The sequence below is a fragment of the Lineus longissimus genome, chromosome 7, assembly GCF_910592395.1.
Source record: "Lineus longissimus chromosome 7, tnLinLong1.2, whole genome shotgun sequence".
In the NCBI taxonomy this organism is placed as follows: domain Eukaryota; kingdom Metazoa; phylum Nemertea; class Pilidiophora; order Heteronemertea; family Lineidae; genus Lineus; species Lineus longissimus.
Genome location: NC_088314.1, coordinates 11,432,156 through 11,450,905, shown reverse-complemented (window position 1 = coordinate 11,450,905; position 18,750 = coordinate 11,432,156). Strand labels below are relative to the sequence as shown.

Sequence of the window (18,750 nt, the reverse complement as noted above, 5' to 3'; positions counted from 1 at the left end):
GAGGCAACGGAAGATATCCCTAGTTCAGTATGTTGTATTGGTATCTTTACAGACAAGAAGTGTCAGAGAGGATGTGACTTCTCCATGCACAACTGTAGTATGTCCAGGCTGGGTTGTACATCACAAGGATACAAAATGCTGTCTGTAATTGAGAGGTATCCTGATACAACAGAGGTCAAAATAAATAGAAATGACCAGTTTGGGACTAACACCACTGTCTTTTTTTTGATAAGGTAGAGATTACAGGACTCAACAAAATTAATTTTATTGAGAGAAATTGACCTGTCCTGCAGGTGATTGGAATTTACAAAGGGTCGTATTTCAAGACATTGTGCTCTACTGCGTATCCCTAGTGTGTCGATTTGGAACCCATCTATTTTTTATTCAGACCAGCGATTAAGTCATTTCTGGTCATTCCCTACGTTGTCCAATGAGCACTTTTTAAAGTGTACCATTTGGCATGCATTAGCATGCAATGTATTTTATCAGCGCTGCCAATTGCCGAACAGAATGCTGTAGCTCCGTCAATTTTGAATCAATTTTTATGGGAGTAACATTATTGTGTTGCTTGGAATGTCTACTTTTTACTCATGTAAGAATCGTAGTACTAAAAACTAAAATGCAAACAGAATTATGCAGATTCACTGCACATACTGTGGGAATTCTCCACTTCAAAATAATTCGCGAACATAGTGTGCACTTCCAATATCGTTTTCACAGAATTGTGGCCAAATTTTCAAGAACTAATTTCTGAAAGTAGTCACTAAAGACCTTATGACTACCCACTGAAAGGAACTAGTGATGATATCGCCTGCTTGACTTCTTTTTAGCAGAAATTTGGTTACCGTGTTGCAAAATCAATCTTCCATCTTTAGACTGGTCACACTCACAGTGGGTATGCTGAAATATAGCCTGGTTCCTTGGCCAATTCCATGCGCAGAATACAACTGCGCAACTCAACGTCATAGCCCGAGCTTTTGAATCGTCAAAAATTTAGTTAAATGTGCCTCTAGCGCCAACTGGTGGTGAAAACTAAACTAATTCCATTACAAGTAAAAATGAAAAATTATCAAAAAATATTCGGCCAGATGTGAAAACAATATTTCCTCTGTGGACCGTGGTATAAAGGAATGAAGTTTAAACTTCCCGATGACCTCATTTGCTTAATGCAGGTCGGATCGCGCTGATTTTTGGTTTCTAAATTCATCTTGGGTTACGCCTAATTAAGCAGCGTCAACGAAGTGCCTAGGCCTTGCGGTTACAAAATGCCCAAAAATGACACGGAGAAAGGACAGACACGATACCCTTAGTAATATTACCAGCTTTGCTGACTTTGTCAGCTGAGCTAACAAGGGAGATAACACACTTCTTACGTTTCCACGTTTGGCCCCCTGGTGGCCAAGTTGAGAATCAGAGCGGACTGAAATTCAGTGTCAGAGGTTGTGGAAGAACCTCCTACCAGCAACAACACATTGTGCGAGACGACACATGAACTTTGAGTTTGAAACGACAAAATGATGTTGTTTATGCGCTTGAAGCTGTAATCTGAGGTACAGCGAGGTCCAGAAGTATGCATTGGTTTTGGCAGTTACAAGGAACCGGCCAGAAACAAATAGTTGCCTCGGTTCGTACCTCAAATCTATTGCCGCGATGACCAGGTTTCGCAGTACACTAACCGAAATAGATTACGTTACGGACCTAGGTCATTTAGATTACCAAGGCGATTACCCAGAAGTATTAGGGTAGCAGGAAGGGTTGGGCGTTTGTGGTTTCTGAGTCTGAGGGGGTTGGTGTCTGTTGACTGTGCTTTAAGAGAGACTAGGCATGGCGCCAGTCTCTCTTAAAGCACAGTCAACAGGCATTTGGTCTCAGTATTTGGGTTTTGATTGCCATGACTGTACCCCTGTAAAAGTCAGAGGAGGAGAAGTTTGGAATGATGAAAGCATTGATGAAGAAGAAATGTTATTATATATTGAGGAAAGCAAAATTTATTATGAGACTAGAAGGCAGTGTCCTGACTTGATTATTTTGAAAATGGCAGTCTGAACACATTAAAAGGTGGAACATGGCATTTTATCGACTTTGAAGTGTTCCGCAGTTAAAGGGAGACTATAGGCAGCAGCTAGGTAGGCAAGATAAAGTCATACAAATTTGCCAATAGGGGTCAGTCATATCTCTAGGCATGGCGCCAGTCTCTCTTAAAGCACAGTCAACAGGCAATTGGTCTTAGTATTTGGGTACAGAATCAAGGCAGAATCAAGGCAGCTCAGAGAGCAATGATTGAACGATGCTGTGGACAAGTCCAAGGATACTGCATCAGTCACGACCAACTTCTCATCAGAAAGCGTCACCACCAGCATATTCAATGTTCAGTTCCAACCTGTACCAGTCCAATGCACGCCTGTCATGGTCAGCAGTGGTCAGCTTAGCGTGATATGGAACATTCTTCCGAAACTCAAGCGAGGGTAGTCTGCTCATTAGCCTATCTCGCGCACTGCTCCTTCTTGTCAAACATCGTAGTGAAATCGTGGTACAGTGGGGCGTCCTCGAGGATTGCAGCTGGTCGGACAGACGTGAGGTGGAATGTGGGCGGCTGCACTTCTTCGTTGATGTGCGATGGCAGATAGCACAGTTGTTGCGTTGCATGACAGCTGAAAGTGAATGTGATATCATAGAACTGAGGCGTTTGCAATGAGACTATAGGTGAAGTAGAAGCAAGGAGTGAAATGGGCCATCTTCCAGTGACTAATATACAGAGTAAGGGCACTGGGTGTTGTTAGATTCAGCATTGAATGTATTCCTCGTACAAGCGTGAATAGTGTGGACATACAGTGAGAGGTGAGAGACCCCTATTGACTACTTCTTGTAACTTTATCTTGGATATTATATTAGTATTGAACTTCTAGCCATGGATTATGAAGAAATTGAAGTTGTAGGCATGGAATATGAAAAATTATTCAACATTGAAAGACATTATTCCATGAGGCTTTGCCGTGATCGCAAAGGATGCGACGCGATTGGTTCACATGCTAATGAGGTATGATAATGATAATTACCTCTATAATGCTACTTGGATAGCGACTGTGTCGTTGATTGCAACAGTGGTCTATGTCAATGTGTGCCTGTAATGTCAATGAAGTATGATGAGGTGATGACGATAGTGCAATTGACTAGGTGGCGCATTTTAGAATCAGCAGTGAGCACTGTGTGTAACATGGTGGAGGCAGCGGAGATAATAACTGTGTCGAAAGTATTGTTATAGGGCCTTCCCTAGGCCCATGGGGTTAAATTTACAATCCACGATTGAAAAGACGTAGTTTGATCGCATTCAACTATAAATCCATTGAACAGTTGTGTTCCTTGGCTTTATTCAACCGATGACCTTTTGTTGGGCCATGATCGGGGATTGTAAACTGTAAATGTATTATGGACTGGGAGACGGGGGAAACACAAGTGAAATAGACCAAAACAAGTGATTTTGGGGCTTTGGTTTAGACGCATGCCCCACAATGAACTGCCGATGAATAATGATGTTGTTCATGTTTACCATGTTTACTATACATAGCCATAGGGTATGCACTGGCCAGTGCACTTTCTGCACGTCGTCATGGTCATGTACGTGATACCTTGCATATTTTGTTTTTTGAATGCGCATGCTTTTTGGGCAAAATCACTTGTACCAACACTAATGAATAATGTCTTCTTATCCCTATGACTCCATGCACAGTGAGGGCATTGTCCCATTCTCATCAAATGGTAACTTATTGTACCGTATTAGGGTGGAAGTTGGGGAGCAGATACCTACCGCTGCACGCCTGTCATAATCAGCAGTGATGAGCTTAGCGCGATATGGAACATTCTTCAGAAACTCAAGAGGGAAGTCTGCTCATTAGCATATCTCGCGCACTGCTCCTTATTGTCAAACATCGTAGTGAAATCGTAATGGAAAACGTCTGGCTTTGCGCCAGACGTTGAGACTAATAAGTGAAGAACTAGTAGGTAAAGAACTTCTACTTGCGCGAGACTGCTCTGATAAAATTATCATTGCAGAGACTACGGTGACGTACACATATATTTTTTACAATCAAAAATGCCCTCAAAAGACGACATGGAATGATTATTTTATTGATATTTCCTACTATATACCTTCCAATTATCACTTTATACAAATAGATCGGCGTTAGGTCGCATGCTTTTCTTTCCTGGTGACACTATAAAGCAAAATAGTTGCAACCCCGTAAATGCGCTATAAGTCCAATAATAAGTGACGGTGACCCGTTATAAATGTTTCGCCAGCTTCGCTTTTTTGCCGCTACGCGGCGCGTTGGGCCCTTGCGTCAAGGCGATTTCGTATCGCAACATGCGACTGAATAATCTGAACTTACGTTGACAATCGCTCGATTTGTGTATGCAAGTTGGTTGACGATGGGGATGTATGCATAATCGGCAAAGTGACTTTGGAAAGCGCCTGACACAATTTTTTCCGTTCTATTTCTACGATACCTTGATTTTCTCTCAGACACGCATGCATTTTTTATCAAACCACTTAATTTTTCTTTGACCCATTTTAACCTTTTGGCCACCATGCCATTACACTCATATATTTAGATGTTCCGATTAAACCAGCATTTATTCGAGCCCAGCTTTGTAAGTACCATTTATATATGCCTTGATAACTATAGTTACTTTGGAACAGTTTATTGTTCGTTAACATTGACCAGGTTTAGATAAGTGAGGGGTTCTCTACCATGTTTTGGCTATCAGGTGTGCTGATAGCTTGTTTCAGATTCAATTTGGTATCATTTGGACTTTTAATGCTAAAATAGTAGCTTTTCTCTGGAAAACTTGTGATCAGAGTCACATAGCTAAAATCTATAAGTCATTTGCTAAGAACAGATGGTGTTTGTGTAGGGTTTTATGCTTTCACTTTGATGCAGTTGGTGTGCAAACTTGGTTAAGTTTCATCTGTATTCATAGCATACTGTTAGGTTATGCATAGTGTAAAGTTGTCTTGTGACTCATTTGTTTTGATAAGCTCACCTTGGTCTCTGTGAGCACTTGGTCTGCATTGTATTGCTGCCATCTTTATTTTGGTCACCTAATTAAACTTGTAAACATTGTAATGTAGGAATTTAGGGTATTTCTGACAACAGGAACTTAGTTATTATTGTATGTATTTCAGATTGAACCGCATCATTAAAAGACCAATATATATTATATATATTTATATATCAACTGGGTGCGAGTCTCCTTTTGTCTGGGAACGAAGTTAACGAACACGAGAGGGCATGGACATGGTGATGAAAATTTCACACCCTACCTGTTAGCACCATTCCCATGCAGGAACATCTTGGTCAGATGGTTTGGATCTTTAGGGTTCTCATCATCAAAACAGAAACAGAACAAACCACTGTCTATTAACTGTAGAGCTTCTTCATTGCCTGAAAGAAAAAAAACGGAAAATAATGATTAAAGTGATGACAAATCTACGATAACAGGGCCATGAGAGGGAAGCAAACGTGACTCGCTACAAATAAAGTTGCCTCGGTGCACGATTTGCATTATCTGCTGATTGCATGCACCTGTGAAAACAATCAAGGTAAACAAACAAGAGGCTCAAGTGCCTGGCGCTCAGCTGACATTTTGTCCATATCAGATATGGTATGGCACCTACCTTTTTTCGATCCTGATCATGGTATGCTACTCTCTCATCTGATCATCAGATGATTTTTACAAGTAGAACCATTTTTTTCATCAGGATTATAAGGAAGAAGCCACTATTGGGGTACTGACTGCCTCACAGATGCTATCTGGCTGCCTATTATAGGCCGCCAAGTCAAGTCTCAAGAAGAGTTATATCAAAGCCATAACGCCTCTTGGATGATGACACAATCAAAAACCGCACATTCCACATTCTATTTTTTTCTAGGAAAACATTGGCAATTAAAGTTTGAATAATGGAAACAGGCTGGATATATATTTAAGGAGTTAAACCAAGATTAAGAAGTTAGACAAGACTTTTAATTTTTTACATTCAAATCAAACGTAACAATTGGCAATGAGAAGAAAATAATAACCTCAAACCAATCACAAGAATCTAGTCTAGACATCTAACGTGGTGTGTTGAGCGGATGATAAACTTATACCATTGATTCAGGTGATTCTATTCCTTCTAATTTAATTTTTTACATTCAAATCAAACGTAACAATTGGTAATGAGAAGAAAATAATAACCTCAAACCAATCACAAGAATCTAGTCTAGACATCCTAACGTGGTGTGTTGAGCGGATGATAAACTTATACCATTGATTCAGGTGATTCTATTCCTTCTAATTTATGCTTGAAGAACAACAAAAGTGGCTGGCGTCTGCTTGCAAACTCGCAAACTGATGAAATTAAAATTTAAATTAAATTGCAGGCACTTGAATTCATCATCATCAATTGCCACGTTCTTGGATGCTGGCATCCTGAGATTGCGGTTTTTGATGATCCTACGACATCTACTACATCACCAGTTCAGACTTATTCAATCAGGTGTAAATCGCCAGCAAATATATCTCTCTCACAAACTGCTCTCTTAAATTTTTTAATTGACTGAAGAATAACAATTTTAGAGCTATAAAAGTAAGGCATTTTTGTCAATCTCGCCTTGTTCTCATCGTTTGATGAAGCGCTGCGGCTTTGCTGACCAAGTTTCAAGTTGTTACCTTTGGCAGTTTAGAAACGTGCCATTGTTACACTCAAACAGCCAATTTACGCCAATTGACCGGAGTGACTTTGAAAAGCAGGTCAAATCAAAAACCTGCATGACATGTTATGTATTTTTCCCTGAACATATGTTAAGTGATGTATCCTTGCTAGAAGTACCTACCGTAAACATTTCATCGAAAACGAATCACTCATAAGCAAGATATCACACTTTTTTGCATTTTCACTTAATATGGTGGCTTAGTGAAGAATCAAATCAGACCAAAATTGCTAAAGCGGCCACTGCCGTGGGCCTAATTTTAAACCATTTTATTTTTGCTATCCACGACAGGATTCTGTCGTGGCACAATCTTCACCTTGCAATAAACAAATACATATTAAATTTTCTATACGACACGAAAAAAATGCTACCTGTTTTTCATATAAGTTATCTGTTTCATTCATAAATTACATCAATTTGATCTTTGTAATGCACTTTTATACTCTGTAATATACATTGCCCTACGTTTTAGCTCCCGATAGGTGGCCAGTGTGTAGCCACTATTGGCCATCTGGAGGCAGACTCACAAATGCAATGCACAAGTCGCACGTGATAGACTAAAAAGTGTCAGAGGTAACCTGACCTAGGGGGTCCTGTGTACAAAGTTTCAAGTTCATAGCCCTAGCAGTTAAGAAATGTGTCACTGTTTTTGAAACGAATACCAGAGCCAAAAAGTTTATTTACATATAGTAATGTATTAAAATTCCGGAAATAAAAACAAAGTTGTTCCCTACTCACCAGCATTGAGCAGCTTCTCACGGACGGATGCCCATGTGTTCCTTTCCTCTGCTGAGAGATATCCCAGGGGATGCTTAGCGGGGGCACAGTTGTCATTAAGGATGTGCTGCACTTTTGCCAAAATCTCGCTTGGTGGAGCAATATTGCCTGCAAAAAAAGAGCATTCAATATTTTTCATTGCTGAGGTGGAGATGACATCGCTTATCCTTTCGAGATTTTGTTCGAGCGTTGTTCCTGTTGCTCCCCAACGTTCGGAGGAAATAACGTAGGATGGCCTTTTTGGATACAGCAGCAAGGTCTTCTTCACCAAATCACTAATAACTTCCCCAAAGGTAAAATATAATAAGTCAAACTGTGGCTGCTACATGTTGAATTTGTGCTCAACATGATTGCATTAGTAGTTTTGCGCTAACTTTCTCATACATGCCTGTGGGATAATCCGTTTTTTCATTGCGTTATTAAGACAAATTTTTCAGTTTGTGGGCAGAGACATGTATTCATCCAAGACCGGAAGTGTGGCACAGTCACATAGAGCTTATCAAAATGTCAAGTTGTGGTAAATACATGGCTGGGATGGACCAAAGTGGAATTAATTCTCCATCTGTGGTTGATTCTTAATCTACAGAGTCAGGCCATCACAGAAATATGCTTTTTGATAATATATTCAAGAAAATGTGGTCTCACTGGTCAGTTTCGAATTTGTATTTTGACAGGGCCATATCAATGAGCCAGTGACGTTTTGATGGATATGGTGTGCGGAAATCTTTTTTTCTCAGGCAATCAGTATTGGAATGTTTTTAAACTTATTATGCTATCGGCAAAGGTGTACTTTTTTGACCAAAACTTATGCACAACAATGTACACGTAATGTACACAGGTTTTAATAGAGGGCTCTGGCCTTGTGTCACCTCTGGTCATTGCATTCTCGCAGTGATTTTTTTTGAAATACAACCTGATCCCAGGTGCCTTTTTGTGTCCTAATGTCGAATATATAAGTATGTCATTCTTACTGTCCGTCAACGTCGTATGTAACTTCCAACACTGACGTGAGGTAGGCAGTTCTGCGAATATTATTTTTCCTGGAGACAAGAGTTGATATGCGCCCCAGACATTGACCTGCACAGAGCGTTTTTTTTTCATTTCAGAGAGGAACCAGTTCCGATCTTACTTTACAGGCAAAAAATACCCCCAAAAAAATCATTTGACGCCATGTTTTAAATAATCAGTCAGATAATGGTGGTTGTCATGCTATTAAAATGGATTTGGATGTGAGCGAACTCCCTCCCCACAGCGGTAAATTTGGTTCTCATTTTTCCAAACTGTGTTTGAATGGTGCTGCCTTGGTCTGGGAGAACCTTCCTACGTTATTTCATCCTGCCACCGTCGGCAAAAGACTAAGAATTTGGAACTTCAGAAATTGAAAAAACTAGATTAAAATTTTTTTTTTCAAAAGGGAAGGTAAAAGTTTCCTGAACTCGGATACTGAATTATAAATGTTATTGATTCATTGTAAAGATATTATCAAGACGAACAAAATGATACCTCATTCAGCTCTGACATCCTAAAGATAAATGAGATACATTATTTAATGGCGTGATGGTAGGCATTCTTTGTCTTGGAGGGGTTTTTGAACCTTGTTAAAATACCATTTTCTTATTAGCCTCATAATCGCTACTAAACAAGTTACACTATTTGAGGCATGTATTTTGTGACAAAAACCAAGCAAGAACCAGCCAGTGATAGCCATTGAATAGAAGACAAATTATCTTGCAAAAGCCCCCTATTGTCAAAATTTGGAACCTACTGCTCGTTAAGATGCTGTAGTATTGATTCCAAATTCTTAGTCTTAGTAATTGTTGTCACATATTCTGGTGCAGGGGACAACATCGTAGGATCCTGACTGCATTGTGTCTGCAATGCTGTCTGGCATTAACGTTTAGGTGACAAAATGATATCGATCAGTTTGAGTTAGCTTACATTGAAGTTCTCTCCAATATCTTTTACACTTGTCCAACAAACCCTTTTTAAGCGTCATAAACTTTGGCAGTTTAAACCTTGATGGGATTATGCATCAACAGGACTACAGAGTTCCTCGAATAAGAGGTTGAGGCAGCAATTAAAAGCACGGAAAGCCTCAAGGTTTAGACAACCTACCGGCAGAGTTTCTGGCTAGTGGTGGTGAGCCTGTCGTGAAACTCTACACCAGAATCTGTAATCATGTGTTCTGCACTGCCCGAATTACCCCATGATTGGACCACATTCATCGTCCTCCCGTTTCCCAAGAAAGGTAACCTACGGAAATGCCAGAACTACAGAACAATTCGCCTTATAAGTCACCACAGCAAGATCCTGTTGAAAGGCTGTTGAGGCGCCTACAACCACAAATAGAAGCTATCCTCTCGGAAGAGCAAGCTGTTTTCAGGAAGAGCAGATCAACAGCATAACAGATCTTCAACCTAAAAGTAGTTTGCGAGAAGTGCAAGGAGCTAGGGAAACCTATATTCAACACCTTTGTAGACTAGTATAAGAGGTGTTTTGAGCGTTTATGCCACAAGGGCCTTTCGACAGTTAAGCGGCGATTCATCATCAGCAGGGGCATCGTTGACTCTACTGAAGCATTGTACAGGGCATCAACCAGCATGATTAAGACAGGAGAGGAGTTCAATGATGTTTCCAAAGATAAGATGGAGTGTGGTAGAGCCGTTTACTCTCCCCAACCCTGTGCAACATCTTCCTGGAGAATATCATGTCTGAAGCGCTAATTGACCATCAGTCCCCCGTGAAAGTCTCAGGGAGGGTGATAAGTGATCTCCGCTTTGCGGATGACATTGACCTCATTAATGGCTCGGAAGACCAGAACAATCAGGCAACAAAGCTGGATCACACGAGCGGCAGATACGGCATGGAGATTAGCCTGGAAAACACCAAAAACATAGTATCTGGAAAGAAGGAAACTGTTGACGTCTGTTTGAGAGGTAACCTTCTCGAAAAGGTGGAGGATTTCACCTACTTGGGGTCAATCCTAACAGAGGAAGGCAGTTCACACAGGATGAAAAGTTTGTTTTACCCAAAGAGAAAAGTAAACTTTACCCCAGGTGTAAAGTTGACTTTTTGGTCAAGTGTTTAATTCTAAATAATTCGCGTGTATCTATACGTGCTGTACAGTACATTTCTACAGGGGCCATCGGGGAGAGGAAAACGATCTTTAAAATGGTCAATTTCAGCACTCATGACATGTTTACAGAGGTTTCAGCAATTATTTTCAGTGGAGGTATATCTTATGAGTGGAGTCTGGGTGATATTGAGTCCTTCATGGGTGTTTTTAACGTACAATTGTCATGATTGTGATGAATACCGGCCTGAATTCGCTGATGGCAATCCGCCATTGCCGATTTCTCAGAACTTTTGGATCATCATGTGGGAAGGATATTGTATAAATTCTAACGGACTGCTAATGATGTTGTTCACCGGTACTTCAATCACCCGACAAAAATAGAATAATTCTCTCACCTTCGACACGACCGCAATGTTCAGCCTAAATTCTGAGTCGGCAGCTGCCTGCAATTTTAAGTGAGCTCGCCAGTGACCGCCTCACTCATCATATCGATGCGTGTTCTTCCTCAAATGCAAACTAACGCAAAGTACCATTGTCGTCAACATTATATTTATTGCTTTGATACAACAAACAATATGTTTGCAATGCAAGAAAACACATCAAGTTAAAAAGAACTCATATATAGTTCATGTCAACTATTTATATGAGCGATAGAATTGGTCATCATGGCGGCTAAAGAGCGCAACCTTGTACCGGTACTACGCTCAATATTAGTATCTTAATCTCTGGATCGATGAATTATTTACATTTAGCAAGGCTTATATCTCTTCCGCTACTCATTGATAAAGACGAAGTTTAAACTTAGCCAACACGAAAACACACATTTTGGCAAAATATATACGATTTTCCAGAAGGTTATGCTAGTGGCATTACCTAGGTATTCAGCCTATGTCAATGCAGAGCGCAGTTGTACCTGATCGAGACTGGGTCGATCTGTCCCATCAGGTCATTACATGAGATTCATCTCCCAAAGCGCAGGTGCAGTATGGTGGAGACGAATCTGAAAAGTCATTAGTTTTCCCTTGCAGGGGATCATATCAAAGAAATTTGGTGGCTGTTGTCATAATGAAGTGCCCAGGCCACAATCCTGGGCGGGTCAAAGGGCGTAGGTTCTATTGCAAACTTGTGTATTCAGTAATTCTTTACACTCTTTGCAGCTCTAGAGCTTATAACGTCATCCGGAAATACAGGTTTTTGATACTCCACCCTCGTATACAAAATTTGAAATACCGAGAGGTGGAGTATTGAAAATCCCTGATTATGTCAGGATGTTACAACATATGCTCAGGTAATTTATCCCAGATCCAGTAATTAGTGTTGTAGAGGTATTGAAAGTACCTAAACTGTTTAGTTCATACACATTAAAAAATTCAACAAATTCTCCTGCCTGTTTAATGCATTATCAAATTTAGTATTTACTCATTCACTTTCACATCACATAATCCTCACTTTTTGGATGAAATGAATTTAATTCATTCCAAAAATTCGATTCATTTTGCTTGGCCATTTAATTTGGATAGGTATAACATGGATTTGTGATGTGCATAATGATGTATCAAACTATCTTGCTCCTTAACATTTTTTAATGATTTTGTCTTGATGCTCAGTTTTGAACAAAATGAATTTAAACGGTTTTAATGTTGAATGTCAACATTCAAATTGCAATTTATGCAAAACCAGATGGGTATTCCAAAAGAGTAAAATGATAAGATGTTAATTCCATTACATGTTTCAATTGATACATTTGTCAAGTTGAAAGTTCTCTATGATTTATGAAATTACATCGCCGTTAGATTGAACATTTTCTCATAAAACTCCCTATACTAGCTTGTGCCATTTTTAACTTTTGGGTAATGAGTTCCTTTCACGCAAGCATTTGTAAAGGTTTGGTCATGTATTTACAGTGGAACCCCGGTAACATGACTACTCATGGGACCGAGGTTGAATGGTTGCGTAACCGGGGTGGTCACGTTAGTGAAGTTGAAAATGCATGATCAGGTTTTCCCACCAAAATTGTCAACCGTGTGTGTATGCTGCTCATCCATGTAGCAACGCCACCTGACTCAGATCATGCACGCTTCAACTTCTGTTCTTTCTATTTCCATGCGTCACAAGAACAGTTCTTCGAAGTATGGGTTCATTAGATCTTTCATTTTGAGTTCTGACAATTTTTGGTCATGTGATTCGGCTCGTCCAGTCCGCTTAAAGTCTGGGCAGCATTTGCTTGGCGCATTTGCGAGCCGCTTACTTGTCAATTTGCTGTTACTTGTCCATTGGCGGCATCATGTAAAATTGGGACTTATTTGCTTTGTTATCATGGCTTCACGTATTGCATACTATCATTGCAAATAAAAACATATTTTCTCCTGTGTTTTGGTTTAATTTGCAATTTAATGAATAAAGTTGTTCTCACCTTTGCTTTGAATCACCAAAGAAAATTTCAATACGCGGCGCACTGATGTCAGGTTTGACACCTTTGGTCGGGTTAGAGGGGTGAATTTGGTCGTTGGGATCACCCATTCCAGTGGTCGTGGTACCGGGGGCCTTGTAATGGTAATTAGAGAGGAAACCATTCGGAACCGGCAATTCTTGGTCGTCATAGCAGGGCGGTCGCATTACCTGTATATAGGCTTTAGAAGTTCAGTCGTTTTACTGCCAAGAATTACGGGTCAATTAGCAAGAGTGTTAATAATCCCTCTACTATCAAGACGATTTCCTATTAGTATAGTCTCTTTTAGACCTATTAACTTTACAGACCAATATTGTAGGCCTACATTACTATTGATGCACTATATCATACCTGGTTGCTTTTTAGGCAGGAATTGGGGTATGGAAGGTTTAGCTCTAGAGTGCAAGGTGTTTTGGTTCTTGGCACTTCATTGACTTGGGGGAGGGGAAGTTTGAGCCTTATCTGATAGAAAGATGCGGGGCCTTTAATAAGAAGATACAGTAATATGATAACATAACAATCTATAGTCCCTGCATCATGAAACTGTGGTACACACATTGGTTCATGAGGAAAGTGGACCCTTAGAGCAAAGGTTCATTAAAAAATTCAGAAGAGGGTTGCTCCCCATGAGAAAGAAGTATCATATTATATAACATGTCTATAAAAGAAAGGTAGCAAATGTTAGTCATACAAGCTTCGAAGTATACATTAATTATAATTTATCCAAGATATGAGGAATATCTGAAAACAGCCTAACCAATTTGCTTCATGTGGTATTTGGTTGGTCTGAACTCTTGAATATTGTCATTTTCAGGTAAACCTAGGAGAAGGAGAAGGTTGCTCACATAGTCTTTCAAATAAAGAGACAGGTCACGTCAAGTTTCATTTCATCCCAGAGCTCTCTCGGGCAATTAACTGGAAGCCATGATGAAGCCCATTGTAATTCAGCTACAAACAGCTGAGGTGCAAAACAATAATAGAACGATCAAAAATTAAACGAAAAAATATACTCTGCACATGTGGTATACATTTGATTAATCGGATAACAAATAAATATACAATATAAATTGTTGACTTGTGTTGATGTGAACGATCTAACAATTTAGGCAGATGTGTTAATAAATTTTGATTAGCTACTAATTGCCAGACAAAACAATTATCAAACTGCAATTAAGGCGCATGCACTCACTGATCAGTTTCCAATTTATAATTAAAAAATCCATAATTAGGTCGGAATCAATGGTTAACTTGTGATAGGCACATACATTTGCATACTATGACTCAAAATGTACAGATCATAAATGTATGTAAGGTTTAAGCCAAATGGCGTGCTCAACAATTAGAACGATAAACCTCACACCACTTTGCGAAGGAGGTCAAGGCTGGGATTGCAAAAGCAACTGCAGCGCAGGCAAGACTCAAGCAAATTTGGCAAGACCACACCATTTCAACTGCGACAAAACTCCCGCTTGTTCTATCCTTGTTTCTGTACGCAGCCAAATCAACGACTCTCAATGCAGAAATTAAGAAACGCATTGCGGCATTCAAATGAACTGTTATCGGAGACTGATACAAATCTATTGATCTGCCCATACCAGCTATGTGTGGGTAAGGGATCTAGTGACTGAACTTATAGGGCCACATGACACATTATTGACAACTGTGAAGAAAAGAAAGCTCAATTGGTTCGTTCATGCCAGCCGTGCAAAGGGCTCACTGACGAACATTATTCTGCAGAGGGTTCAGTCGAGGGCTCAAGGAAAGGGGGCAGACCGAAATTATGGTGGCTTAGCGACATTCACGAGTGGACTGGACTGTGTACAAACCAGCTAATACAGGATGCTGAAAACAAATTTCAGTGGAGATTAATTGTGAACACTGCTGTGTTGCCCCCACAGTCATTAGGTTAAGGGACTTGATGATGATGATGATGGTGAGGACAACATTCACTTTGAGCAGCACTTACCGTCCTTATCAAGGATGTCAAACACATAGAAGTTGCCCCTCTTCATCACAACGACATGTCTCGAGTCCTTATAGCTCACTATCTCATCTTTGCCAAGTCTGAAACAATATCATACTGTTTTAGTGACAAAACACGAAATGAGTGGTTACTTTGGTTGACTTTTAAATACTTATTCCTACAGATTTGTAAGTTTGGTATTTATAAAATTCATCCCTCCATGCAAGGGGTACCCCATTGCTAGTGTGTATTCCTTAACACAACCCCTTCCAGTATTTATGCCCTCTCGCAACTTGAATATGAAGAAATATGACTGGCATTATAATGATATCTAAGGAACAAAAAACTGAAAGTATGGAGCCTCCTCTATGTCGGGCGGCAGGTATCTTTTGAAGCATACCCCTTGCATATTGTCAGGTATGACTGAAATATACAAGATGGTGTGATTTTGAAAATGTTAATCATTGCAACGCAGGGGAAATGATACAGGACACCTGTGTTAATGCTAACGAGTTGTATACACATTCTTGATTAAGGCCGAAGCCGAGCTCTCGGGAAAGATTGTGATGTGCATTTGGATCTCTACAGATCTTTACCCCAAGTGCAAAAATCAAAAGCGAGGCACTCCGTGCAGACACTGTAGGGTGCACAACGAGTGAGAGAGTCCAGAGACCAGTGTTAGTCATCAAAATGGGGGTAATATGACCTTGAGTCCCGTTAGGTCGTTTGGAAGCCTGGATTGTGACAAATACCAAGCAGAAATTGAATAACAGTCAGTAGAAGTTGAGCAACATTACAAGAATCGATAAAAATAGTCCTTCAAGTTCAATAAATACAGCATCATGAAATACTAATAGCTCATGTTTGGGCATCCCTCTACATGTTTATTGCATGAAGGGTTAGATTTGGTCTTTGCATCATTAATGGTGGTTTTTGTTTACTCTCATATTATTGCCGGAAGGGTGACGCTGTCGTTTCTAAGCAAGGGCAAATCTGCCTAGTTACAAGGAGATGGAATCAAACTTAGACAACTGGTGCCAAATTCATAAAGGGCGTTTGGCTGAAAACAGCATCTAACTACTGAATAGACAGATTCAGGTCCTTCAAGTTAATCTTCATAGAATATGAATAGACCCTGAAACTAATTAGGGAGAAGTTACACACGCCTAAACCTTAAACACCCTTTATGAATTTTGCCCCTAGGTTGGATGACAGTTGTGAAGGTTTTATTTGAACTACAGTGAATGAAGTAGTTGATGGGTTCTTTTGTCAAATCCCGCTCTTCAATACCTTCAGTTTGATGACAAACACGACTGCCTTTGCTCCAACTGTGTTTCAGCAGGTCAGAGCAAAACAGCTCTTTCAATACCATTAGTTTGATTCCATTAACGCGACTGCCTTCCTCTAATGGTGTTTAAGTTGAAATTTTAGAGTTTGACCTCTGTGACCTTTAAAAGCAGGTCACATCAAAAACCTGTATATTCTGTCATGTAGTCTTATCAGAAATATTGACAGTAAAAAATTCATCGTTCTAGCTATCAGGGTTCATGAGATATTGACAAAATAAGGTTTTTAAAGATGTACGCCTGGAGCCAAGCAAGTAGGTCAAATGGCCATGATTTTTTGTGTGTCATGTTGTCATAATACATCCTCATATCAAGTTTCAACTTTCTAGACTCAACAGTGTCAGTGAGCAAACATGCCCCATATGTTGACGGACAACGGACGGACGGACCCAGGACGGCGGCGGACAAGAGAAGACGGACGACAGACACAGCGGTATGGTATAAACTTCCCTTTGGTGAGCCAATAAGCGAGATATTGCCCTTTTTACCAGTTTTTTAGTTTTGGCCCCCTGGTGCCAAAGTCAAAAGTCAGATTGGACCAAAATTCAGTGTCACAGATTATATGGCCTAGGGAATCATGTGTACCAAATTTCAAGTTAATAGCTTTAGCCGTTAAGAAACGTGCAATAGTTTAACTCAAACAGCCAAATTTGAAATTTGCTGTTGATTAGCTGAGTTTGAAAACAAAGAAGGCTAACCGTTGGCCTAGACATTTGAAAAATATACATGTCTAGGTAACCGTCATCATCTCAGAAGCAACAAACATGGTGGAAAAGAGCCATTTTTTGTTTGGGATAGGTCAAAGCTTCCTATTCTTGCCCACCGACTGCTGTTTTATTGTAGACTGGTAAAAATGTACAAACTACTACATAATTGTGCACATGCATTTAAAAATGTCTAAATGCGCTACATGAAAGACAAATGCCATGCAGTATAGTCCTCATAGCTAGCGGTACGACAACTATGAAGAATCCACCAGGATTCGGGGAAAAGTTTGATCATGGGGATGTGCGGTCCATCCCTGCGTACAATTTTGATTCTGTTTACATGATTATTGTCACAGTCTTCCCTTGAAATTGTTCCAGGCACTATCATGATGCCTTTGCAGTGAATTAGTTCAGGTTTATAAGTAGAAAAAGCAAATTCGAGTGATTGTTTCATGAAATTCAGTTTAGTGCTGCTCAATGAAACGGCCAGGGGCCATTGTGCTCACCGTATAGATATTTGGTGCTTTGGAATTCATCCAGATTAAGAAACATTGTACATGTATAGTATATAGGTCAAACCAAAGTCGGTACGACATGTGCTGTATCGTTGCTTGGTGTAAGTACCATAAGAATATCATCAAAAACAAGTCACTAATAAACGAGATATTGCACTTTTTACCTATTTTTGTTTTGGCCTCCTGGTGGCCGAGTTGAGTACCAGATCAGATCGAAATTCGGTTTCCGAGGTTACATGACTTAGGGAGTCATGTGTATCAAATTTCAAGTTCAAAGCTTTAGTGGTTAAGAAAATTGCCATAGTTACAATCAAACGACCAATTAACGCCATTTGACCTCTGTGACCTTGAAAAGCAGGTCAGATCAAAAACTCATATGATATGTGATGCATCCTTGCTAGGAGAACCTACCCAGCTAGCAAAACATATGGGAACCACATGGGTTTTACCTGGGCAAGCAGGGTCCCATCTGGCCCACATGTAACCCATGTGGGACCAAGATGGTTTATCTCACATGGGATTTCACCATGTGGGGCCCATATGGGAAAGCCCATATGGGTTTTGAGTTATGGGCCCCATGTGGGTTTGCGATGGTTGATATGGGGATCTATTGAGAATTGTAAGCCCAATGTATCCCATATGAACCCCATATCAATCCCACATCCGAGAATTTCCAATTATATGTTTTAAAAATAAAGGGTTAACATGAGGCCCATTCAAGATTATGATAATGAAATATGTTTTATAAAATTTATGAGTAAAGCTGGCATTTTACAAAATTTGTTTGGCGCCAAAGCAAATCAAAATCGTCCCCATTGGCCTCCGAGTGCATCGTGCGTCTCCAATGGAGCTGAAAGAGCTGATGGGGACGAGTATTGTCGCCTCCTTGCACGCCATTGTCAGCCGCCATATTTGATTTTGTTCTTCACGCCAGTATTCAAAAAGCAGAGAAACTTTCCCATAATTTCATTGATTAGAATAGTTTTTTGTTTGCCAGGTTAGTTGTGACCTTGTCTAAAGCACCAATCTTGATGTTTGTGTGCTTTATATACATTCTTCCAATACAATCATGCAGATTCTTTGATGTTTTTGTTGTGATATCCCGTTCGTTGTAGGCTCCTAGTGTAGGCTACTGTAACTGTACATGCTACACTGTTACTGTACATTT

The 18,750-nt window shown here is 40.0% G+C and overlaps 1 protein-coding gene across 1 annotated transcript in view; it reads right to left on the bottom strand.

Moving 5' to 3' along the window:
• The window catches only part of LOC135490653 (carnitine O-palmitoyltransferase 2, mitochondrial-like), a 221,037-nt gene that overhangs the window by 91,023 nt on the left and 111,264 nt on the right, over positions 1-18,750 (bottom strand). The window contains exons 8-10 of the mRNA XM_064775962.1: positions 15,018-15,115; positions 7,488-7,634; positions 5,321-5,441 (exon numbers count right to left, since the gene is read on the bottom strand). Coding sequence (XP_064632032.1) covers positions 5,321-5,441; positions 7,488-7,634; positions 15,018-15,115 — 366 coding nt within the window. The remainder of the gene's footprint in view (positions 1-5,320; positions 5,442-7,487; positions 7,635-15,017; positions 15,116-18,750) is intronic.